Here is a 26,273-nt window from a genome sequence, read left to right as displayed (position 1 = left end):
TCGATCATAATCACAGTCGTGTATATTCCCCCCAAGGAGACACATTGACGGCCCTGAAAGAACTTCATTGGACTCTATTTAAACTGGAAACCACATATACTGAGGCTGCATTTATTGAAGCAGGGGATTTTAACAAGGCTAATCTGAAAACAAGGCTCCCCAAATTCTATCAGCATATCGATTGTGCTACCAGGGCTGGCAAAACCCTAGATCCCTGTTATTCTAACTTCCAAGATGCATATAAGGCCCTCCCCCGCCCTCCCTTCGGAAAATCTGACCACGACCCCATTTTGTTGCTCCCAGCCTACAGACAGAAACTAAAACAGGAAGCACCCGCGCTCAGGTCTGTTCAATGCTGGTCCGATCAATCGGATTCCATGCTTCAAGATTGCTTCGAACACGTGGACTGGGATATGTTCCACATTGCGGCGAACAACAACATTGATGAATACACTGATTCAGTGAGCGAGTTTATTAGCAAGTGCATCGGTGATGTTGTACCCACAGCGTTTATTAAAACATTCCCCAACCAGAAACCGTGGATTGATGGCAGCATTCGCGCAAAACTGAAAGCGCGAACCACTGCTTTTAATCAGGACAAGGTGACCGGAAACATGACTGAATACAAACAGTGTAGCTAGGAGATGATCGTGGACTTCAGGAAACAGCAGAGGGAGCAGCCCCCTATCTACATTGACGGTACAGTAGTGGAGAGGGTGGAAAGTTTTAAGTTCCTCGGCGTACACATCACGGACAAACTGAAATGGTCCAACCACACAGACAGCGTGGTGAAAAAGGAGCAGCAGCACCTCTTCAACCTCAGGAAGCTGAAGAAATTCGGTCACCAAATTCAGTCACCAAAAACACTCACAAACTTTTACAGATGTACAATCGAGAGCATCCTGTCAGGCTGTATCACCGCCTGGTACGGCAGCTGCTCCGCCCATAACCGTAAGGCTCTCCAGAGGGTAGTGAGGTCTGCACAATACATCACCGGGTGCAAACTACCTGCCCTCCAGGACACCTACACCACCCGATGTCACAGGAAGGCCAAAAAGATCATCAAGGACAACAACCACCCGAGCCACTGCCTGTTCACCCTACTATCATCCAGGAGGCGAGGTCAGTACAGGTGCATCATAGCTGGGACCTAGAGACTGGAAAACATCTATCTCAAGGCCATCAGACTGTAAACAGCCATCACTAACACAGAAAGGTTGCTGCCTACATCAGACTTGAAATCATTGGCCACATTAATAAATGGATCACTAGTCACTTTAAAAATGCCACTTTAACGTTCACATATCTTGCATCACTTATCTCATATGTATATACTGTATTTTATACCATCTATTGCATCTTGCCTATGCCGCTCTGCTCATCCATATATTTATATGTACAGTTGAAGTCGGAAGTTTAGCCTTAGCCAAATACATTTCAACTCAGTTTTTCACAATTCCTGACATTAAAACCTACGAAAAAGTCCCCGTCTTAGGTCAGTTAGGATCACCACTTTATGTGTCAGAATGTCAGAAATGAAATGTCAGAATAGATAGATAGACATAGTTCCAACCCGTCTGTTGGCCTATCACAGTAGAGGCTGGGAGTGGTTTAAACTTGCTCAGCCTATTGCAGGTGCTCAGGTGGGTCCCCGCCTCTTGGCGCTTCAGTTGATAGATGTAACTGTTGCTGTGAAGAACATCCATGCGCTCATGCTCGATACCGGTATCTCGCACCTGGCTCCTGTTATCTAACAAAAGACCGCTTGTTCTCGCAACCCCACGCTCTGAATGTGCCCCCCCAACTCATTGCACAGTTCCTGTCTTCATGCTACTCTGTATTTTTCCATCATGAGAAAGGCCCATGGCCCTGAAACTGTTAACAATGTCTCAAGTCAGCTATGTTGCATAACACATACATACATCCACACAAGCCAACAGCAGATAATATTCAATCACATATATGGTAATGGGCTATAGTGCATAACACAGAATCCTCATAAAACCGAAGTAGGCTACCTTGGTCCGTTTTGGGTGACTGACTGCAGCTTGAACAACAGTCAACAGGCGAGCTGCCATTAATTAGCTCACAGACTGGTAGCAGGCAATCTAGTTAACATCTGAGGAGACCTATAGTGGACTGGAAATACGATGACATTACTGAAGCAGGCAAGTAATTAGAAGAAAACAACTTTGCCATTTTTTTTCATATTGTCAAATTGACTTTAGAGAAATGGCAATCACCATAGCTAGAAAAGTTTGTCAAATATTGCTAGCTAGCAATGCTAACATTAGCTAGCTAGAATCCGGTCCAGTCCCGCAATCTTAACTAGCTAGCTAAAGTTATATTTAATCTAAAGTCAATCTTGCGACATCACAGTGATGGCAAAGGGTTGTCCTACTAATGATTTGCAGCTCAGAGAATGCCATTAAGTAACTAGTAGAACGTTCATTCGGGCATCAGTCCTCAAGAGAACATTCAAAACAATATTGTGACAAAGCATGCAACCCATAGCATGTCATTTACTTATAATATAAACATTACTATAGTAATGTAGCAGTGTGATGTTGTTCCCCTAGATTATGCACCAAGGACCAGTTCGAATAAGCCAGGTCAAGAGGGGATGTTAATAATTTGATAATAATAATAATTCTGTTTTTTTATTTAATTACAGCTGCATAACTAATGTTATTTTTGTGTACAAACACTTTTTCATATCTATATTATAAATACACTTGATTGTAAAAGTTTAGTATATTTTGGTTTGGCCCATCGCGGGTTATCTGTTTTTCCGTACCCCCTTATTGTTCTCTTTTGCCTGACCTTCAGCTAGCGAGGTGCCTGAGAGCTGTGACTGAGCCAAGGGTTAACATATTGTGCGTTGTCTCTTCGTGTGCAGGGCAAATAAAAATCCAACAAGCAGACCTCCAGTTGTGGCAGTATCCTAATTATTTCACAACACAGAACGAACCACGTTACATTAACAATTCATGAATGGTTGCTGCTGCTGCCGATTTCAAGATCCATGCGATGCTTGGAGCTGCTGGGAAATCCACGTGTACTTAGCCTCATTTGCAAAGTGTGCTGTACATGAGGTTCGACTGGACTTCTCTGGCAGTTGATTAGGATTTTTTTTAAATCGCAGCCAAATCAGACAAAGTGATTGTTCGGAAAACACTGCAAAGGTAGCCATACTGCACAGTCTCTCTTGCTTTTGGGCGGGACCAGCACCAAAACTAGGGGGGAATATTCAAATAAACAAACATGAATTGGTCTATTATAATCCGATCGCAGGTGACGTTATGCGGTGGGTGTCACGCCCTGACCTGAGAGCCGTTTTATTTCTCTATTTGGTTAGGTCAGGGTGTGACTAGGGTGGGCATTCTAGTTTTCTATTTCTTTGTTTTTGGCCGAGTATGGTTCCCAATCAGAGGCAGCTGTTAACGTTGTCTCTGATTGGGAATCATACTGAGGTACCCTTTTTCCCACCTGTGTTTTGTGGGTAGTTATTTTCTGTTTTGTCTCTTACCTGACAGAACTGTTCGCTTTTGTTTTGTTACTTTGTTTGAGTGTTTTTTTGATAATAAAAATAAATCATGAACACTTTTCACACTGCTTTGGTCCACTCCTCCCGACAGGCGTTTACAGTGGGACAAAATTACATCCCACCAGAAAAGGCTGAAATTCCCAGTGATTAAAAAAAAACAGCCTACACAAAAAGGGTATTATCATAATTTCTGATTGTTATTTCTACCTCAGTGTGGAAATATAAAAAAAACAGGACGAATGCGTTTTTACCTGCCCTTTAAGAGTTTATTGGCTACGTATTAGGTAACGAGCGTCACACAATGGACAAAAAAGCACTGTTCAAAATGTTGTTTTTTTTATTGAAGTTGTGGCATTGCAGTTAGTTGTTTATATCCCTTTAATTGATAAACAATCAGCACATGTCAAGAGGTAGAAATTAACATCAGTCTGAGAGGATATGTGGACACACACGGACACACACTTTCTTTCTGCATTACCCTCCTTCTGGCCACAGAACAACAAATTAACCTAAATCTAAACCCATTCACGCCAACACTGTGAAGAGTTAAAATCCTAAATGCTAAAATAATTTACCTAGTGATTTTACTGAGCAACAGCCTTCCAAATGCACTCCAAATGATAAATACATACAATTGTCTGTATTGTGTAGGGGGTTGCACCAATTAGGGGCTGTTTCATTTTATGACTGAAACTGATGACATTTGCAGCCTTAACCTTTGACCTTTAGGCTGATAACTAAGTGTTTTAAGTCCTACCCTGTATCACCTATCTCTCGACATTGAACAAACAAGGGCTATCCGATCAGAACCAAAATACACATGGAGTATAATACAGAGGAGGATGACAAATAAGAGGAAGAGCTATGAGGGGGGTTATGTGCCGGGGCTGGCGCCTGCGGGGTAGGGTACTGGGGACAGAAGGATGAGGGATGGAGACAGGGCGGTAACTGTATACTTCTGCTGTCCTGGTGTGCATGCCCAAAACAAGCACACGCGTGGAGAGGGGGAAAGGGAGGGGAGAGACAAGAGAAAGAGGACATAGACAATTAGCATGTATGAAGTGAGGGGTGGTTAATACATATTTGTGAAACGGAGCGGGAGAGAAACAGACCAGAAACACAGGTTCAAGTGTGTTGACATCGATTACAGTCAGAGATATACAAAGAAAGAGGTTTAGAGGAAGGAACAGTTGAATAAAAACTTAGTGATAAAGACAACAAGACAACCAGTGAAATAAGAAAGATACTTTCAGGAAGAGTTCCACAAAGAAAGAGAGAAGGGGGAACTAGAACCACAGCGCTCCATGGACCTCATTTGACCCAGGAGATGTTGAGGCAGTGGGCGATGAAGGCGTATGTGTCGGAGGTCTTCCACCACCTCATTTGACCCAGGAGATGTTGAGGCAGCGGGCGATGAATGCATATGTGTCGGCCACCTCCTGGATGACCTTGCTGGTGGGCTTGCCGGCACCGTGGCCCGACTTGGTGTCCACGTGGATGAACAATGGGTTACTCTGGCCTGCCCAGCGGCCCACCACGTGCTGCAGTGTGGCGATATACTTGAGGGAGTGCAGGGGGACAACGCGGTCATCGTGGTCACCTGTGAGGAGGAGGACTGAGGGGTACTGGACACCTTCGCCCTCGGGAACGTGGATGTTGTGCAGCGGGGAGTATCTGGCGGGAGCGGAGAGAGACATCAGGGGACAGAAAAGAGAATTGGGGCATTGGTCAAAGTCAATGCACATTTACATGTGGGTGACCATCATTTAACAGGCAAAAAATAGGGATGTGAACAGAACAACATATCTGAACAAAAATTAGATTGGCTTGGCCAAAGGTACATTTCAATGATGTATCATGTATGATTAGAAGGTTATGTCAGAAAAACAGGGGTTCCTGACCAATGAGGAAAAATCATACCCATAAAAAGACAGTGTGCTTGATTCTATTTTTGAGCTAAAATACACCCAGAAACTTTATCAAGGACAACTGAAGTTTTAACTGAACTCAAGTTTATCAACTCAACTCAAGTTTTAACTGAAACTGCACAAACATTTTCACACTAACACATGACAGCCCGTATTGTGAGATTATACACTGAGTATAACAAAACATTAAGAACACCTGCTCTTTCCCTGACAGACTGGTGAAAACAGGTCAAACCAGTTTAAAGCTATTAAAACTTGTTAACTTCATTGAGATAGGGGGCAGCATTTTCACATTTGGATGAAAAGCGTGCCCAGAGTGAATTGCCTCCTACTCTGTCCCAGATGCAAATATATGCATATTATTAGTAGGATTGGATAGAAAACACTGAAGTTTCTAAAACTGTTTGAATGATGTCTGTGAGTATAACAGAACTCATATGGCAGGCAGAAATCTGAGAAAAAATCCAACCAGGAAGTGGGAAATCTGAGGTTTGTAGTTTTCCAACTCAGCCCTTATTGAAGATACAGTGGGATATTGGTCATCTTGCACTTCCTAAGGCTTCCACTAGATGTCAACAGTCTTTAGAACGTTGTTTCAGGCTTCTACTGTGAAGGAGAGGGGAATGAGTCGGAGGTCTGCCAGAGAGCCATGAGCTGGTCAAGCGCATTCACATGAGAGGTAACTTGCGTTCCATTGCTTTTCTATAGACAAAGGAATTCTCCAGTTGGGACATTATTGAAGATTTATGTTAAAAACATCCTAAAGATTGATTCTATACTTCGTTTGATATGTTTCTATGACCAGTAATGTAAAAGATCATCAAAGGTAAGTAAATATTTATAATGCTATTTCTGACTTCTGTTGACTACACAACATCGCGGATAGTTCTTTGGCTGGTTTGAGCTCTGAGCGCCGTACTCAGATTATTGCATGGTGTGCTTTTCCGTAAAGTTTTTTTGAAATCTGACACAGCGGTTGCATTAAGGAGAAGTTTATCTTAAGTTCCATGTATAATAGTTGTATCTATCATCAATGTTTATTATGAGTATTTCTGTGAATTGATGTGGCTCACTGCAAAATCACCGGATGTTTTGGGACTACTGAACATAACATGCCAATGTAAAATTTGATTTTTGGATATTTTTTATATAAATATGCACTTTATCAAACAAAACATACATGTATTGTGTAACATGAAGTCCTATGAGTGTCTGATGAAGATCATCAAAGGTTAGTGATTAATTTGATCTATATTTCTGCTTTTTGTGACTCCTCTCTTTGGTTGGAAAAATGGCTGTGTTTTTCTGTGACTTGGTGGTGACCTAACATAATCGTTTCGCTGTAAAGCTTTTTTGAAATCAGACACTGGCTGGATTTACGAGAATGTTATCTTTAAAATGGTGCCTAATACTTGTATGTTTGAGAAATTAGATTTGTGAGATTTCTGTTGTTTGAATTTGGCGCCCTGCAATTTCACTTGCCGTTGGCGCCAGCGGAACCCCGTTCCCAGACAGGTTAAATCCACTTAAATCAGTTTAGATGAAGAGGAGGAGACCGGTTAAAGAAGGATTTTTAAGCCGTTAGATTCAGAGGGTGAATGGGCAAGACAAAAGATTTAAGTGCCTTGGAACGGGGTATGGCAGCCTGTTTGTGTCAATAACTGCAACACTGACCAGGTTTTTCCACGCTCAACAGTTTCCCGTTTGTATCAAGAACGGTCCACCACCCAAAGGACATCCAGCCAAAGTGACACAACTGTGGGAACCATTGGAGCCAACATGGGACCGCATCCCTGTGGAACAATTTTGACACCCTGTAGAGTCCATGCCTAGACAAACTGAGGCTGTTCTGAGGGCAAGGGGGGGTGAAACTCAATATTACGAAGGTGTTCCTAATGTTTGGTACACACCAATTTATGAATGGTATAATTGCATGATATGATAGCATTTTGCAAACCTAATTCCCCTGTCGCCCCAAGATGAATGGTTTTGAGCAAGGAGGAGCACTCACTTGATGAGCCAGTCAAACTGTTCCTTGACATCGCAGCAGCCGAAGTCGGTGGTCCAGGCGTGGCCAATAGTGAACTTGTGGAACTTGAGCATGTCCATGACGCCCACCTGGGCCACGGCACAGCCAAACAGCTCCGGCCTCTGGTTCACACATGCCGCTGGGGGACAGAAAGGGATTGACAGACACATACACACACAAACAGGTGAGAAGTTTGACACGCACCAAAAAGGTTAGCAGGCAGCAAGAGACATACACACACACAGGTGAGGAAGATCTCAACATGTTAGGGTAGTGCCAGGGTTAGTTTTCAGACTGGGCGTGAGCTCACTGTCTAAAAGCATCAGCAACAAACAATAGTGATGCTATCATTGCGGGCCCTACCTACGAGCAGGCCCCCGTTGGACCCTCCATTGATGGTGAGTTTGGAGGGGGATGAGTAGCCCTCCTTGATGAGGTACTCTGCTGCACACTGGAAGTCTGTGAAGCAGTTCTGCTTGTTGGCCAGCATGCCCGCTAAAGAAGGAAAGAAAGACACACACACACACACACACACACACACACACACACACACACACACACACACACACAGACAGAACGGGTGAGTGTGTGTAAAGTTCAGAAACAGAATTTCAGACCTGCCAACCCTGTCCAACTTTTTAGAGTATCAGACGCGCGCGGCAAATTAGAGATTTAGCACTCGCCGAATTTGGGTTGTCTTTCCCCCCGCTGTTTGTGAGTCTGATCGCAATTATAGAATTGTACCAAATCAAGTCTATAAAAGGTTGGAATACTTTCTTTCTTGACAGCATTCCATTTACACATATGGTAAAAGTCACTCACAAGATGTAACGTCTTATCCACGATAACTAAAAAAACTCTGATATGATAAGAACAAGTGTTTGAAGCAGAGCATCAGTATCATATAAACATGTTCTGCATAATAAAAACCAAAAAGCTATGACAGGAAACGGGGTGAGAACAAAACTTATGGACACCTTTACATGTTCAGGAAGTCATTTCCTAGACAGATTTGCCTGGTAGTTAGCAGATTGAGCCTTACGCAGCAGGGCATCAAGGTAGACTTTTCTGTGGAAAACGGTACCTCTGGCAATCATTGAAACCTTGGTAACGAGGGCACTCAGCATGTCTGTACTGAGGCTCTGTACTGGGTTTTGTTCTTGGAAACGAGACTAAATATTCATTCGCAGTCTGCAATGCTGTGGAATATGACCAATATCCCCAGCATCACAGCCGGAAGGTGGAAGTAGCCCAGGCTGCTCCCCCTTTTCCTGGTGCCAATTTCTCTCCAGGCCTGATCCGTGCGCATGTTGACCAGACTCTGCTTAAAAGGTTGTTTCCTGATAGAGTCTAAACTCATCTTCCACCAGATCAACAGAGGTTCCCCTCAGGAACAACACAGGGAAAGAGAGCCATGAACAAGTTACGGGATGAGAACTTGGCAGTCTGCCTGCTGGCAATGTCAGCGACCACTGCATGCTGGAGGAGCACATCTCCAAATGGAAATATCAGCAACATGTAGTCTGCTGCAGAAGAAAATAAGTTTCTGACATCAAGATAGAAGGTCTGCAGATCCAGCTTGTCTTGGCTTCCTATGTAGGTGGGGGTGTCCTGGCCAATGGACAGCTCCTTGTCAGGAAGCTGGTCTTGTCTCTCCAGGTAGAGTGTAGGCTTGACACCACTACTTGTTTCTGCCATCATGGTAGTGACAGTGTCTGGCTTGCAGACGGACAACACTAGTTTCTGCAGTTGAATCTTTAAAGTTGACTTTGCTTCCAGAGGAGCCAGGTGAGGGCTCGGAGGAGCCCGTGGAGGCACCAGGTGAGGGCTCGGAGGAGCCCGTGGATGCACCAGGTGAGGGCTCGGAGGAGCCAGATGGGGGCTCGGAGGAGCCAGGTGAGGGCTCGGAGGAGCCAGGTGGGGGCTTTGTAGAGCCAGGTGGGGGCTTGTCGAGCCAGGTTTGGGCTTGTCGAGCCAGGTTTGGGCTTTGTAGAGTCAGCTGGGGGCTTGAGCAGTGGTATTGGCAATGTGGTGGAGGAGGAGGAGGAGGAAAAACTCTTGGGCTGCCTAGCAGAGGGCTCAAGTGAGGACGAGGAGGAGGATGTGGCTGTTGTGGTGGAGCTTGGGGGCACAGTGGTCTTGTTTCCCGATACCTCATCAGCAAAGAACAGTGAGAGGATCCCATTGCTGCAGAAGGCGGTTGATACACTGGCCAAGGGACAAACATCTTGTAGATACCAGCTTCAAAATATTCCTGACATCAGTGTCACATAGGATCTGTAGGTCACGCAGAGAAGTCTTCCTTTTGCTACTCTTGTCAAGATAGTAAAAGATGGTTTACAAGAAAGTCTTCAGTATTAACACCTCGACGCCCTCTCTGCAGCTATGTGTATCAAATGGCAGGCACAACCAACCAAGTACACATTTTCATTTCTGGTCTTTAGAAATGCTGCCACTCCTTTTCCCAGACCTTGCATGACATTATCCACTGCAAAACTCACACAATTGAATCACAGAATGCTCCTCCTCTTCATTCCAGTGTCAATTATGTCAAATATAGCTCTTCTTGTGACTCTCTCAATTATGTCAAATACAGCTCTTCTTGTGACTCTCTCAATTATGTCAAATATAGCTCTTCTTGTGACTCTCTCAATTATGTCAAATATAGCTCTTCTTGTGACTCTCTCAATTATGTCAAATACAGCTCTTCTTGTGACTCTCTCAATTATGTCAAATACAGCTCTTCTTGTGACTCTCTCAATTATGTCAAATATAGCTCTTCTTGTGACTCTCTCAATTATGTCAAATACAGCTCTTCTTGTGACTCTCTCAATTATGTCAAATATAGCTCTTCTTGTGACTCTCTCAATTATGTCAAATATAGCTCTTCTTGTGACTCTCTCAATTATGTCAAATATAGCTCTTCTTGTGACTCTCTCAATTATGTCAAATACAGCTCTTCTTGTGACTCTCTCAATTCACATAGCTTAAGCAATAACACTACTACCGTGCCAATACTTGCATCGAAGAGCCGTACTACAATCGGATACATCTTGACATCCTCCATGTCGGTACTGCCATCGGTAGCCAGGCTGAAAGGACACCTCTTCATTGCCTCTGTGATTCATTGCTCAGTTTGGATTAGAGGTCGGCATGGCTGATTAATTAGGGTTAATTTAAAGTTTTCATAACAATCGGTAATCTGCATTTTTGGACGCCGATTATGGCCGATTACACTGCAATTCGCAAGGAGACTGCGTGGCAGGCTGACCACCTGTTACGCGAGTGCAGCAAGGAGCCAAGGTAAGTTGCTAGCTAGCATTCAACTTATCTTATAAAAAAACAATTAATCTTAACATAATCACTAGTTGACTACACGTGGTTGATGATGTTGCTAGTTTAACTAGCTTGTCCTGCGTTGCATATAATCAACCTGTTAATTTATCATCGAATCACAGCCTACTTCGCCAAACGGGTGATTTAACAAAAGCACATTCGCGAAAAAACCACTTTCCTTGCACCAATGAAGCCTAACAATGAACATCAATGCCTTTCTTAAACCTGCATATTTAGTTAAAAGAATGTTAGCAGGCAATATTAAGTAGGGAAATTGTGTCACTTCTCTTGCGTTCCAGTGCAAGCAGAGTCAGGATATATGCAGCAGTTTGGGCCGCCTGGCTCGTTGCGAACTGTGTGAAGACCATTTCTTCCTAACAAAGACAATAATTAATTTTTCTGAATTTTACATAATTATGACATAACATTTAAGGTTGTGCAATGTAACAGCGATATTTAGATTCAGGGTTGCCACCCATTCGATAAAATACGGAACGGTTCCGTATTTCACTGGAAGAATATGTTTAAATTGAATAAATGTTTTGTTTTCGAAATTATATTACTATATTCTTATTATATTATATATATTATTATATTATATTCGAGATGATAGTTTCTGGATTTTACCATATTAATGACCTAAGGCTCGTATTTCTGTGTGTTTATTATATTATAATTAAGTCTATGATTTGATATTTGATAGAGCAGTGGTAGGCAGCAGCAGGCTTGTAATCATTCATTCAAACAGCACTTTCCTGCTTTTGCCAGCAGCTCTTCGCAATGCTTGAAGCACAGCGCTGTTTATGACTTCAAACCTATCAACTCCCGAGATTAGGCTGGCAATACTATAGTGTCTACAAGAACATCCAATAGTCAAAGATATACGAAATACAAATGGTATAGAGAGAAATAATCCTATAATTCCTATGACTACAACCTAAAACTTCTGAACTGGGAATATTGAAGACTCATGTTAAAAGGAACCACCAGCTTTCATATGTTCTCATGTTCTCAGCAAGGAACTTAAACGTTAGCTTTTTTACATGGCAAATATTGCACTTTTACTTTCTTCTCCAACACTTTGTTTTTGCATTATTTAAACCAAATTGAACATGTTTCATTATTTATTTGAGACTAAATTGATTTTATTTATGCATTATATTAAGTTAAAATAAAAGTGTTCATTATTCATTCAGTATCGTTGTAATTGTCATAACTACAAATATATACACTGCTCAAAAAAATAAAGGGAACACTAAAATAACACATTCTAGATCTGAATGAATGAAATATTCTTATTAAATACTTTTTTCTTTACATAGTTGAATGTGCTGACAACAAAATCACACGAAAAATTATCAATGGAAATCAAATGTATCAACCCATGGAGGTCTGGATTTGGAGTGACACTCAAAATTAAAGTGGAAAACTACACTACAGGCTGATCCAACTTTGATGTAATGTCCTTAAAACAAGTCAAAATGATGCTCCGTAGTGTGTGTGGCCTCCACGTGCCTGTATGACCTCCCTACAACGCCTGGGCATGCTCCTGATGAGGTGGCGGATGATCTCCTGAGGGATCTCCTCACAGACCTGGACTAAAGCATCCGCCAACTCGTGGACAGTCTGTGGTGCAACGTGGCGTTGGTGGATGGAGCGAGACATGATGCCCCAGATGTGCTCAATTGGATTCAGGTCTGGGGAACGGGCGGGCCAGTCCAATAGCATCAATGCCTTTCTCTTGCAGGAACTGCTGACACACTCCAGTCACATGAGGTCTAGCATGGTCTTGCATTAGGAGGAACGCAGGGCCAACCGCACCAGCATATGGTCTCACAAGGGGTCTGAGGATCTCATCTCGGTACCTAATGGCAGTCAGGCTACCTCTGGCGAGCACATGGAGGGCTGTGCGGCCCCCCAAAGAAATGCCACCCCACACCATGACTGACCCACCGCCAAACCGGTCATGCTGGAGGATGTTGCAGGCAGCAGAACGTTCTCCACGGCGTCTCCAGACTCTGTCACGTCTGTTACGTGCTCAGTGTGAACCTACTTTCATCTGTGAAGAGCACAGGGCGCCAGTGGCGAATTTGCCAATTTTGGTGTTCTCTGGCAAATGCCAAACGTCCTGCACGGTGTTGGGCTGTAAGCACAACCCCCACCTGTGGACGTCGGGCCCTCATACCACCCTCATGGAGTCTGTTTTTGACCGTTTGAGCAGACACATGCACATTTGTGGCCTGCTGGAGGTCATTTTGCAGGGCTCTGGCAGTGCTCCTCCTTGCACAAAGGCGGAGGTAGCGGTCCTGCTGCTGGGTTGTTGCCCTCCTACGGCCACCTCCACGTCTCCTGATGTACTGGCCTGTCTCCTGGTAGCGCCTCCATGCTCTGGACACTACGCTGACAGACACAGCAAACCTTCTTGCCACAGCTCGCATTGATGTGCCATCCTGGATGAGCTGCAATACCTGAGCCACTTGTGTGGGTTGTAGACTCCGTCTCATGCTACCACTAGAGTGGAAGCACCACCAGCATTCAAAAGTGACCAAAACATCAGCCAGGAAGCATAGGAACTGAGAAGTGGTCTGTGGTCGCCACCTGCAGAACCACTCCTTTATTGGGGGTGTCTTGCTAATTGCCTATAATTTCCACCTGTTGTCTATTTCATTTGCACAACAGCATGTGAAATGTATTGTCAATCAGTGTTGCTTCCTAAGTGGACAGTTTGATTTCACAGAAGTGTGATTGACTTGGAGTTGCATTGTGTTGTTTAAGTGTTCCCTTTATTTTTTTGAGCAGTGTATATATATACAGTGGGGGGGGGAAAGTATTTAGTCAGCCACCAATTGTGCAAGTTCTCCCACTTAAAAAGATGAGAGAGGCCTGTAATTTTCATCATAGTTACACTTCAACTATAACAGACAAAATGAGAGAAAAAAAAAAATCCAAAAAATCACATTGTAGGAATTTTAATGACTTTATTTGCAAATTATGGTGGAAAATAAGTATTTGGTCACCTACAAACAAGCAAGATTTCTGCCTCTCACAGACCTGTAACTTCTTTAAGAGGCTCCTCTGTCCTCCACTCCTTACCTGTATTAATGGCACCTGTTTGAACTTGTTATCAGTATAGAAGACACCTGTCCACAACCTCAAAAAGTCACACTCCAAACTCTACTATGGCCAAGACCAAAGAGCTGTCAAAGGACACCAGAAACAAAACTGTAGACCTGCACCAGGCTGGGAAGACAATCTGCAATAGGTAAGCAGCTTGGTTTGAAGAAATCAACTGTCAACTATTTTGTGAAGTGCACCAGACTCTCCTGCAGCAATGCACCCCCACAACATGATGCTGCCAACCCATACTTGACGGTTGGGATGGTGTTCTTCGGCTTGCAAGCCTCCCCCTTTTCCTCTAAACATAACGATGGTCATTATGGCCAAACAGCTCTATTTTCAGTTCGATCAGACCAAAGGACATTTCTCCAAAAAGTACGATCTTTGTCCCCATGTGCAGTAACAAACCATAGTCTGGCTTTTTTATGGCGGTTTTTGAGCAGTGGCTTCTTCCTTGCTGAGCGGCCTTTCAGGTTATGTCGATATAGGACTCGTATTACTGTGGATATAGATACTTTTGTAACCGTTTCCTCCAGCATCTTAACAAGGTCCTTTGCTGTTGTTCTGGGATTGATTTGCACTTTTCGAAACCAAAGTACGTACATCTCTAGGAGACAGAACGAGTCTCCTTCCTGAGCAGGATGACGGCTGTGTGGTCCCATGGTGTTTATACTTGTGTACTATTGTTTGTACAGATGAATGTGGTACCTTCAGGCATTTGGAATTTGCTGTCAAGGAAGAAGCAGATGTGTGGAGGTCTACAATTTTTTTTCTGAGGTCTTGGCTGATTTCCCTGTGATATCAAGCAAAGATGCACTGAGGTTGAAGGTAGGCCTTGAAATACATCCACAGGTACACCTCCAATTGACTCAAATTATGTCAATTAGCCTATCAGAAGCTTCTAAACCCATGACATAATTTTCTGGATTTTTCCAAGCTGTTTAAAGGCACAGTCATTTTAGTGTATTTTAACTTCCGACGCACTGGAATTGTGATACAGTGAATTATAAGTTAAATAATCTGTCTGTAAACAATTGTTGGAAAAATTACTTGTGTCATGCACAAAGTAGATGTCCTAACAGACTTGCCAAAACTAGAGTCGTGGCCAAAAGTTTTGAGAATGACACTAATATTAATTTCCACAAAGTCTGCTGCTTCAGTGTCTTTAGATATTTTGGTCAGATGTTACTATGGAATACTGAAGTATAATTACAAGCATTTCATAAGTGTCAAAGGCTTTTATTGACAATTACATGAAGTTGATGCAAAGAGTCAATATTTGCAGTGTTGACCCTTATTTTTCAAGACCTCTGCAATCCACCCTGGCATGCTGTCAATTAACTTCTGGGCCACATCCTGACTGAAGGCAGTCCATACTTGCATAATCAATGCTTGGAGTTTGTCAGAATTTGTGGGTTTTTGTTTGTTCACCCGCCTCTTGAGCATTGACCACAAGATCTCAATGGAATTAAGGTGTGGGGAGTTTCCTGGCCATGGACCCAAAATATCCATGTTTTGTTCCCAGAGCCACTTAGTTATCACTTTTGCCTTATGGCAAGGTGCTCCATCATGCTGGAAAAGGCATTGTTTGTCACCAAACTGTTCCTGGATGGTTGGGAGAAGTTGCTCTCGGAGGATGTGTTGGTACCATTCTTTATTCATGGCTGTGTTCTTAGGCAAAATTGTGAGTGAGCCCACTCCCTTGGCTGAGAAGCAACTCCACACATGAATGGTCTCAGGATGCTTCACTGTTGGCATTACACAGGACTGATGGTAGCACTCACCTTGTCCTCTCCGGACAAGCTTTTTTCCGGATGCCCCAAACAATCGGAAAGGGGATTCATCAGAGAAAATGACTTTACCCCAGTCCTCAGCAGTCCAATCCCTGTACCCTTTGCAGAATATCAGTCTGTCGCTGATGTTTTTGTACTGTACTGGTGGTGCCCCAATCCCGCAGCTGAATCAACTTTAGGAGACGGTTTCTGGACTTTCTTGGGCGCCCTGAAGCCGCCTTCACAACAATTGAACCGCTCTCCTTGAAGTTCTTGATGATCTGATAAATGGTTGATTTAGGTGCAATCCTACTGGCACCAATATCCTTGCCTGTGAAGACCCTTCTGTGCAATGCAATGATGACGGCACGTGTTTACCATGGTTGACAGAGGAAGAACAATGATCCCAAGCACCACCCTCATTTTGAATCTTCCAGTCGGTTATTTGAACTCAATCAGCATGACTGAGTGATCTCCAGCCTTGTCCTAATCAACAATCACACCTGTGTTAACGAGAGAATCACTGACATAATGTCAGCTGGTCCTTTTGTGGCAGGGCTGAAATGCAGTGGAATTTTTTTGGGGGGGATTCTTTGCATGGCAAAGAGGGACTTTGCAATTAATTGCAATTCATCTGATCACCCTACCTAACATTCTGGAGTATATGCAAATTGCCATCATACAAACTGAGACAGCAGACTTTGTGAAAATTAATATTTGTGTCATTCTCAAAACTTTTGGCCACGACTGTATAGTTTTTCAACAAGAAATGTGTGGAGTTGTTGAAAAATGAGTTTTAATGACCCCAACCTAAGTGTATGTAAACTTCCGACTTCAACTGTATATCTTAGGATCAAATAATTTAGCATCCTTATATGTAAGCACTTACCTGAGCTTCCTTGATGACTAATGTCAACATCATACTTGCACAAAGTACAATATGCATGATATGATAGCTTGGATTGCATTAAGCATGGCCACTTCTCCTGGTATCGAGAAAGGAACTTTGAGGCACATGCACTCTACTTTGTAGGGTTCGGGGTTACTGCTGCTGCTCTGTCTGTTTCTCTCAGTTCCCTCACTCTCATCATCTGATATCGCTTTACTGACTGGCTGCAATAACAATGATTTGCTAAAGTAGCTGCTCTTTTTGTTATTGCATGGGACCTATGCTTACTTGTTTTTCATCAGCACATGTGCTTAGACAAACATTTTGGATCACACCTGGTTCAGTCCTCTGAAAAGGTATTTACAAAACATTAATAAAAGACTACAGAACATTTCAAATAAATATTTGTTTTGTGGAATTAGCACAGATTGCCTGTATGTTTATTCTATTACATGTACAGTGTAGAATGGAGATAATTATCTATAATGTTTTTCTTAGCACATGCCCCCAAGTCTCTATAGTAGAGGAACGCTTGTCACCTCTCAAACAGGGCCAATCACTAGGGCCAGCTCACAAATATTGTCTTTTTAGACACGGTTCCTAATCAACACTAAAAACAAAATAATTTTAAAAACATAAAAACAAAAACAAATCATTGCATCGACACAGACAGCAAACTGGCTACACAGAGTTTAAGTAGGCTAGCGCAAATGGAATCTGAACGCTGTTCAGTAGGCTAGCGCAAATGGAATCTGAACGCTGTTCAGTAGGCTAGCGCAAATGGAATCTGAACGCTGTTCAGTAGGCTAGCGCAAAGGGAATCTGAACGCTGTTCAGTAGGCTAGCGCAAAGGGAATCTGAACGCTGTTCAGTAGGCTAGCGCAAAGGGAATCTGAACGCTGTTCAGTAGGCTAGCGCAAAGGGAATCTGAATGCTGTTCAGTAGGCTAGCGCAAAGGGAATCTGAACGCTGTTCAGTAGGCTAGCGCTGAACGCTGTTCAGTAGGCTAGCGCAAAGGGAATCTGAACGCTGTTCAGTAGGCTAGCGCAAAGGGAATCTGAACGCTGTTCAGTAGGCTAGCGCAAAGGGAATCTGAACGCTGTTCAGTAGGCTAGCACAAAGGGAATCTGAACGCTGTTCAGTAGGCTAGCACAAAGGGAATCTGAACGCTGTTCAGTAGGCTAGCGCAAAGGGAATCTGAACGCTGTTCAGTAGGCTAGCGCAAAGGGAATCTGAACGCTGTTCAGTAGGCTAGCGCAAAGGGAATCTGAATGCTGTTCAGTAGGCTAGCGCAAAGGGAATCTGAACGCTGTTCAGTAGGCTAGCGCAAAGGGAATCTGAACGCTGTTCAGTAGGCTAGCACAAAGGGAATCTGAACGCTGTTCAGTAGGCTAGCGCAAAGGGAATCTGAATGCTGTTCAGTAGGCTAGCGCAAAGGGAATCTGAACGCTGTTCAGTAGGCTAGCGCAAAGGGAATCTGAACGCTGTTCAGTAGTCTAGCGCAAAGGGAATCTGAACGCTGTTCAGTAGGCTAGCGCAAAGGGAATCTGAACGCTGTTCAGTAGGCTAGCGCAAAGGGAATCTGAATGCTGTTCAGTAGGCTACCGCTAAGGGAATCTGAACGCTGTTCAGTAGGCTAGCGCAAAGGGAATCTGAATGCTGTTCAGTAGGCTACCGCTAAGGGAATCTGAACGCTGTTCAGTAGGTTACCGCAAAGGGAATCTGAACGCTGTTCAGTAGGCTAGCGCAAAGGGGAATCTGAACGCTGTTCAGTAGTCTAGCGCAAAGGGAATCTGAACGCTGTTCAGTAGGCTAGCGCAAAGGGAATCTGAACGCTGTTCAGTAGGCTAGCGCAAAGGGAATCTGAATGCTGTTCAGTAGGCTACCGCTAAGGGAATCTGAACGCTGTTCAGTAGGCTAGCGCAAAGGGAATCTGAATGCTGTTCAGTAGGCTACCGCTAAGGGAATCTGAACGCTGTTCAGTAGGTTACCGCAAAGGGAATCTGAACGCTGTTCAGTAGACTACCGCAAAGGGAATCTGAACGCTTTTCAGTAGGTTACCGCAAAGGGAATCTGAACGCTGTTCAGTAGGTTACCGCAAAGGGAATCTGAACGCTGTTCAGTAGGCTAGCGCAAAGGGAATCTGAACGCTGTTCAGTAGGTTACCGCAAAGGGAATCTGAACGCTGTTCAGTAGGCTAGCGCAAAGGGAATCTGAATGCTGTTCAGTAGGTTACCGCAAAGGGAATCTGAACGCTGTTCAGTAGACTACCGCAAAGGGAATCTGAACGCTGTTCAGTAGGTTACCGCAAAGGGAATCTGAATGCTGTTCAGTAGGCTAGCGCAAAGGGAATCTGAATGCTTTTCAGTAGGTTACCGCAAAGGGAATCTGAATGCTTTTCAGTAGGTTACCGCAAAGGGAATCTGAACGCTGTTCGCTGGAAGAGTCCGGTGTTTCAGCCTATGTAAAGGTGCCTATTGTATTTCTTTGCAGTGCATACATCATTTCAGAATTTTTGAAATTGATAAAATCTCAAATCTAGTGCAAAGGCATTTTAGAAGCATTGCTTCTATAGCTAATACCGGACACTCATTCATTCTCCATCACACAGTCTTCTAAACTCCCAACTTATTTTTTATTATACTTTTGTAATGCTTTTTGTGACGTGGTTCACAACTACAGTTACAGTCTTATCAGCTTGCGTGATCATTGTAATGTTACGTGGAAAATACAACTAATGGGACGCAGAATTAAATGTATATCACACACACAAATGCGACCAGTTACTTTTCATATTTGTATTTCATTTCTTTCACTAGCAAATGCAAGTGAACTGCTGGCTCTTTAGAGCCCACTGAATGTCCATCTTATGTTCGCTAACGTTAGCTTGAAACAATTAACAACCTTTCCACAACACACGGAGTCGAAAAGGGATTTGTCCATGTGTTTACGCACAGCTGACAGTCGGCAAACTCAGCATCACATCAAACAGGAGGCGGGGCAGACGGGGTAGCTACGTCCAATAATGATGTATTAATCTCCATGTCCGTTGACACAAACTCCGTACATGTCTGTGTGTTGCAGCTCGAGAATCGGGATGTTAGATTTACTCAGCGGATTTATTTTTTCTTCAAATGTAAAAATAAAAAAAATAAAAAATGAGGCCCTATTAATTTCTGCATACTTTTATCTCGGATCGCGTACCTGCATACATGGACAGAGCGTAGTTGGTAGGCAAAATTAGTGCATGTTGGCAGGTCTGTAATTTATAACCGGAGTCCTCTTCTCTCAAGTGACTGGCAACCTGTGTCTGTGTTACCTTTGTGCCAGGTCTCTCCATACTCCCCTCCTCCTCTGATGTTGGCTACCGCCAGGACTCCTCCCATGTGTCGGACAAAGATCAGCCGTGATACACTGGAAAAAACAACATTTAACATCCTGTTACTTAATTTACACTTGTCTAAACAAGTCAAGGTAGATAGAAAGCATTGTGTAGAAGGGCCAAGATATGATCTCTAAATGGAAACACTGCTTGCAAATAATGTTACAAATAATGTTACCTTAAACAGCCTTACATGTCAACAATACATCTGTAGTAGCCAAGGTAGTGCTGAACGATTAACCAAAATGCTGTATGTGGACACACCTTCAAACTAGTGGATTCAGCTATTTCTGGTAGGCCACAGAAAGGGACCACCGAGTGATGTAGCGCAGATAAAATCATCTGAAACTACCAAGTTTCAAACTGCCTTTGGGAGCAACGTCAGCACAAGAACTGTTCGTCGGGAGCTTCATGAAATGTGTGGCTAGCAGTGTCACATGTGGTTGTACCTGTAGCTACCAGTATAACAGCCAAATAGCTAAAGTAGCCAACCAGTGAGTTCTAGGGGGAAAAGATTGCAGAACAAGCTCTAATTTGGTGGCCTCTGGTTCATTCTAATGCCTTGATTCCATCCGAAATACACAGCTAAATTATTGAATACTTTCACAACATTAGCTCCCAGATTGGTAAAATGAGTTGAGGTATTGAACAGAAAAACATGACTTTCCAATTCAAATGACTGAACATTTATGTTTTCAGTGTGTTAGTTGTTTTGGATATCGCCTAGGCCTATACGATCAGGACTGTTTTCTAAGTAAGATAACCTTTTTTTTTTAAACATTAAACCTGTCTCTTGAGATGCAGTAAACTGTAAATATGACTTGTAAGGTATGAATTGCAACAATAATGTTTGTTCTTCAAATTATGTATTTTATTGGCTCTGCTGCTGTTTTTGCTTGATCTGAAAATGTGGTCGTAGGCTCAGTATGGAGGGTGTGACGCAATTGTGGAGTCTCCAGAGGCATGCAGAGGCCAAATTGAGCTCTGTACTGCATTGCTGTACACCTCCCAACTGTTATAACAATGTGGAGGGCTCCATATAGCTCCGCATTGACATGATTGGGTGACGGTAGATGGGGGCGGGAGGTCCAGTATAAACACTAACTTCCTTGACAGCTTCCTTCAAATCAGCTCTGTGCTGCTCTGTGAAGGCTATATCACCGTAAACGCTGCACGGCCAATGCAGACGTCGGATTGACCACGCAGTCAGCCGCATTTTAGGGTAAGGAAACCATTGTGTCATTTTGTCATTTGGGTCAACCAACCTTTTAACTGTTTAGCCTGTCAATCAATTGCTGTGGGTGGGAGGGGGCAGGACATTTGTGAGTCACAGATTTGGTAGGGTTTCAGACCTGTCAATAAATAACTGTGGGTAGGACTTTGAGGGAAGGTGATAGATTACTAATCTAGTCAGAAAAAGTAGTCTAGTCTACCCTTTTACTACATCTATTATGGCAAATATTAACTCTAGCCTGCTATTTCAATTAGGTTTATTGTGGGAAGAAACTAAGAAAAAAGGTTGTGTTCTGTCAAGTAAACATAGATTCCCTGTTGAGAACCAATATAGAATTGTAGGAAAATGTTTTTAAAAATTCTAGCATTTTCAGGGGAGGACCCCCAGACCCCTGCCAGATTGTGCACCTCCAATTTGATACAAAGTCAGGCGCCCATGAATAGACCTACAGGTATGATTGAAGAATGAAGCAGGTGCTAATCATGTGCTTTGATACACATACAGCAGCTTTTAACTACTCCATTGTCAATACAAATCAAATCAGTACTAATCAAACCTATATCAATATATTTTAATTACGGTAAGAGTCTATTAAAGCACCCATGCGACAATCTAATTAACAAAATCTGTCAGTTTGTTTTTTGCGACTCAATCCACCGCATCCGCCTATATCGGCCTTCTGCATCTGCCGTGGAAAGTGGCAGAGCGACAGCTCTGTTAGTCAGACCAGCGGGAATCCCAATAATCGGTCTTCTCACAAAAAAACGTCTGTAATGCCGAGCGGTTTGGCCACTAAGAAAAGACAAGACTCTCACAAACAAAATGGTGTATTCCGTTTTGCTCTACAACCCTCACAACAGTCACAGAACTCGTCTGATGGTAACCCGGTACTGTTTTTTTAAATGAATGGAAGTATGTAAGTAGTTTTCTGCCAACAACAACCAAATATTTCCTGAGCTTTATTATATGTGACCCGTTTCAAGAACCTAGGTGTATGTCGCACGTTACTACTTCACAGGAGAGGCATTTTAACTTTTTTTTTAATCATCAAAATGTGCTTTTGGGCAGAAATGCCTTCTGGAACATGTGCGAATACAATTGTTAAATTACATACCTAGTTGGTTTAGCCAACGAAAAAGTCAGGAACCTTCCCGCTAGCCATGATTGGCTGAGAGAATGGATGGGCTGGACATGCTGAGAGATGAGTTCAGGCTGCCATGTAGCATCTTATGTCTTTAACATGAGCTTCTCATATGTGTAGATAATCCTTGCTACCGTGGCTTTTTTGAAAGATGTGGAGAACTGCAAGTGTTGCTACTGCTCTCAATAACATTGCTGCCCTGAATTTATCAGGCGCTATCAACAAATGTCAGTGGGGAAAAGTTGTGATGGACTACTTTCTGGAGGACGATCATGCCATGCTGACTCTCTCGGACTCCGAAAATGAATTAGACGATGAGGAAATCCCTGATTAAGGAAAAAATATATATATTTGAACCAGACATTGTAGTCTTCTGATGACAGTAATGGGGAATAAACAATGATCAACAGTGTTATTCTCATGGAAGAAGTCGACTCAGTTTTGAAATCTGTGGAATTTCCTACTTTCGTCAGAAACTCTTTTTCATTGCAAAATTATAGCGTACTGTTAGCTGGCTAGCTCACTAGCTAATGTTACATGTATGACCTGTGTGGTAATATTATTCATATAGCAGAAATCCATTTGAATTGCTATTTATAGCCTAATATTAGCTAGCTAACTAACATCGAACATAGTTGGTTAGCGTTAGCTACCTACAGATTCATACAGCATTTCATGCATGGTGGCTGGCTATGACAATCACTTTGTATTGCTAGTACCGTATGGGTTGGGATTTATGGTTCATTGTTTAGCTCTAAACAGAAGACTCCACTTCTGCAGATGATTACATGACCCATCAAGTTAGCCAGGTGTGTCTGGGGGTGATGACGGACATCTGTTGTATTTCATGAACATGTGACCAGGTCTAAACAATAGAGACCCATCTACTTAGCTAGATGTGGCTATAACATTTCTTTCACATGACCCATCAATTTACAATGGGTCACATATCACTCCTAGACATAGGACAGACACTTTAAAACCTAGTTTAATTTGTTTTAGAGACGGTCTGTTTTTACATTTATGAATGTGTTATTCAACGCATTTCTATGGGCTATAGTAATAAAGCCCAAATTCAAAATGGTATCAAATCATTTTTTACATATTTTGGTATGACCATCTTAATGAAGTGGAAAAAGTAGCCAGCAGAGCAATGAGTCAGTTATCGTCTATTTAGCCGACGAACGGCGTATATGGGAAACACAGGTATTACTTGTGGTTGTACCTGTAGATATTAGTGTGACTTGTGGTTGTACCTGTAGATATCAGTGTGACTTGTGGTTGTACCTGTAGATATCAGTGTGACTTGTGGTTGTACCTGTAGATATCAGTGTGACTTGTGGTTGTACCTGTAGATATCAGTGTGACTTGTGGTTGTACCTGTAGATATCAGTGTGACTTGTGGTTGTACCTGTAGATATCAGTGTGACTTGTGGTTTTACATGTGGCTAACAGTATGACTTGTGGTTTCACCTGTAGCTAGCAGTGTGACTTGTGGTTGTACCTGTAGCTGGGAGTGATGGAGATGTTGAACCCTCCGTAGCCGTAGAGGAAGGCTGGGTGAGAGCCGTCCAGCTTCAGGCCCTTCTTATGGACAATAAACATGGGGATCTCTGTGCCATCCTTACTGGGGTAGAATACCTGGAGACAGATACACACTGAGTGCAGAAAACATCCTCTTTCCATGACAGATTGACCCGGTAAATCCAGGAGAACACTATGATCCCATGAATCCATTTCAATCCGTGTAGAAAGGAAGGAGAAAGATTAAAGAAAGATTTTAAGCTATGAAACAATTGAGACATGGATTGTATATGTGTGCCATTCAGAGGGTGAATGAGCAAGACAAAATATTTAAGTGCCTTTGAATGGAGTATGGTAGTAGGTGCCAGGAGCACCAGTTTGAGTGTGTCAAGAACTGCAACGCTGCTGGATTTTTCACACTCAAAGAGTTTTCCGTGCGTATCAAGAATGGTCAACCACCCAAAGGACATCCAGCTAACACCTTGTAGTCCATGCCTCGACGAATTTAGGCTGTTTTGAGGGCAAAACGAGGTGCAATGCAATATTAGGTGTTCCTAATGTTTTGTACACTCCGTGTATACACAGAGGTTTGTTGAAGTGACAAACCACACACAACCAATCAGTCAATTCTGGTGATTTGTGTTAGTAAAGAAAAGCACAAAGTAAATCAAATAAAGAACACACCCTTTAGGTGAGGTGCTGACTAACAGAAGATACACTATACATAGGAAAAGGCTGCACACTCATCTCTCATTCGGGTGGATATATTTGACAAACGTTTCATCTTTAGCCGAAATGTTGGTCAATTAAATCCACTTTCTTTTTCATTGGCACAGTATGTAAAAGGATACCATCCTTTGAAGGGTCATCATGTACATGTAATATGGTAGGTATCTCACCTGAGTGGTCTGGTAGTCAGAGGGGTCAAAGCCCTTGACGGTGACTTCCCGGAACACGTGGGGATGCAGGGGCTCCTTGGTCAGGTCACAGTGATAGATAACGGCTGGACGGAACAGAGAGGAGGGACAGGTCATTTTATCTTTTTCAGATTCAGTTTATTTGAAGAAAAATCACATCTGAATTACATTTGTACATTACAAGAGAGAGGAAGGGGGTGAAATAGTAGAAAGTGTGTGTGTGTGGGGGGAGGGGTTATCTGGCAAGAGGAAGGAGGTGAAGCAGTAGAACATCTGTGCGCGTGTTTGCATGTGTATCCGTCTCTAACTCAGAATTGAGGGAAATATGATAGCCTACGTGGCGCGAGGAAGGAGGTGAAGCAGTAGAACATCTGTGCGTGTGTATGCATGTGTATCGGTCTCTAACTCAGAATTGAGGGAAATATGATAGCCTACGTGACCTACGCGAGGAAGGAGGTGAAGCAGTAGAACATCTGTGCGTGTGTATGCATGTGTATCGGTCTCTAACTCAGAATTGAGGGAAATATGATAGCCTACGTGACCTACGCGAGGAAGGAGGTGAAGCAGTAGAACATCTGTGCGTGTGTATGCATGTGTATCGGTCTCTAACTCAGAATTGAGGGAAATATGATAGCCTACGTGACCTACGCGAGGAAGGAGGTGAAGCAGCATTTCATTTATTTATTTTATTTTACCTTTATTTAGTTAGGCAAGTCAGTTAAGAACAAATTCTTATTTACAATGACGACCTACCTTGGCCAAACCCTAACAATGCTGGGCCAATTGTGCGCCGCCCTATGGGACTCCCAATCACAGCCGGTTGTGATACAGCCTGGTATCGAACCAGGGTCTGTAATGACGCCTCTAGCACTGATATGCAGTGCCTTAGATCGCCGTGTCACTCTGTAGTAGAAGATCTCAGAGTCCTTATTGCATCTGCTGAGGCCCACCACAGTGTGTGTGTGTGTGTGTGTGTTTTTTTGTCTGTCTGTGTCTGATTCACTGGTGGCACCAACTTTTTCAGTTGACGGCACCAGCACATGATTTGGTCGAACCAATTTTGTGCCGCTATGCAGCGATAATGTCCTGACCTGTGTCCCATAATGTGCCTGGATTCATTCCGAACCAGGCTAAAAATTACAAACCATTTTTTTTTATTTTATAAAAAGGGTGTTATTTGTAGGGATTTTGAAGTCACTCTACAGTTGTAGTACACTATGAAAGCAGTTTTATCTTTTGGTAAATTTAGTTTTCCTGGTTTTGTTTTTCTAGGTTTCAGAGTTTTTATTCGGGGGGTCTAAGCTAACATGGAATTGTTTTAAGATGGTCATACCAAGCATCATTTAGTTATTTGATTTTGAATTTTAAGAAATCTTAAGGTATCAAGAAAATAGATACAAAAAATATGGAATGGAAATATTGAATTTGGCATTACTGGTATTAGCCCATACAAACGT

At 42.9% G+C, this 26,273-nt stretch overlaps 1 protein-coding gene across 1 annotated transcript in view; it reads right to left on the bottom strand.

Annotated features, from left to right (window-relative positions):
* Window positions 1-3,866: 3,866 nt before the first annotated feature.
* LOC112217390 (prolyl endopeptidase) overlaps window positions 3,867-26,273 on the bottom strand; it is a 58,995-nt gene continuing 36,588 nt past the window's right edge. The window contains exons 10-15 of the mRNA XM_024377621.1: window positions 24,799-24,902; window positions 23,880-24,016; window positions 19,938-20,032; window positions 7,868-7,999; window positions 7,487-7,643; window positions 3,867-5,221 (exon numbers count right to left, since the gene is read on the bottom strand). Coding sequence (XP_024233389.1) covers window positions 4,927-5,221; window positions 7,487-7,643; window positions 7,868-7,999; window positions 19,938-20,032; window positions 23,880-24,016; window positions 24,799-24,902 — 920 coding nt within the window. The 3' untranslated portion in view covers window positions 3,867-4,926. The remainder of the gene's footprint in view (window positions 5,222-7,486; window positions 7,644-7,867; window positions 8,000-19,937; window positions 20,033-23,879; window positions 24,017-24,798; window positions 24,903-26,273) is intronic.

Source organism: Oncorhynchus tshawytscha, linkage group LG18 (genome assembly GCF_018296145.1).
Source record: "Oncorhynchus tshawytscha isolate Ot180627B linkage group LG18, Otsh_v2.0, whole genome shotgun sequence".
NCBI classification, from domain to species: domain Eukaryota; kingdom Metazoa; phylum Chordata; class Actinopteri; order Salmoniformes; family Salmonidae; genus Oncorhynchus; species Oncorhynchus tshawytscha.
Note: the sequence above shows the minus strand (reverse complement) of the source record. Positions and strands in the feature narration are given on the sequence as shown.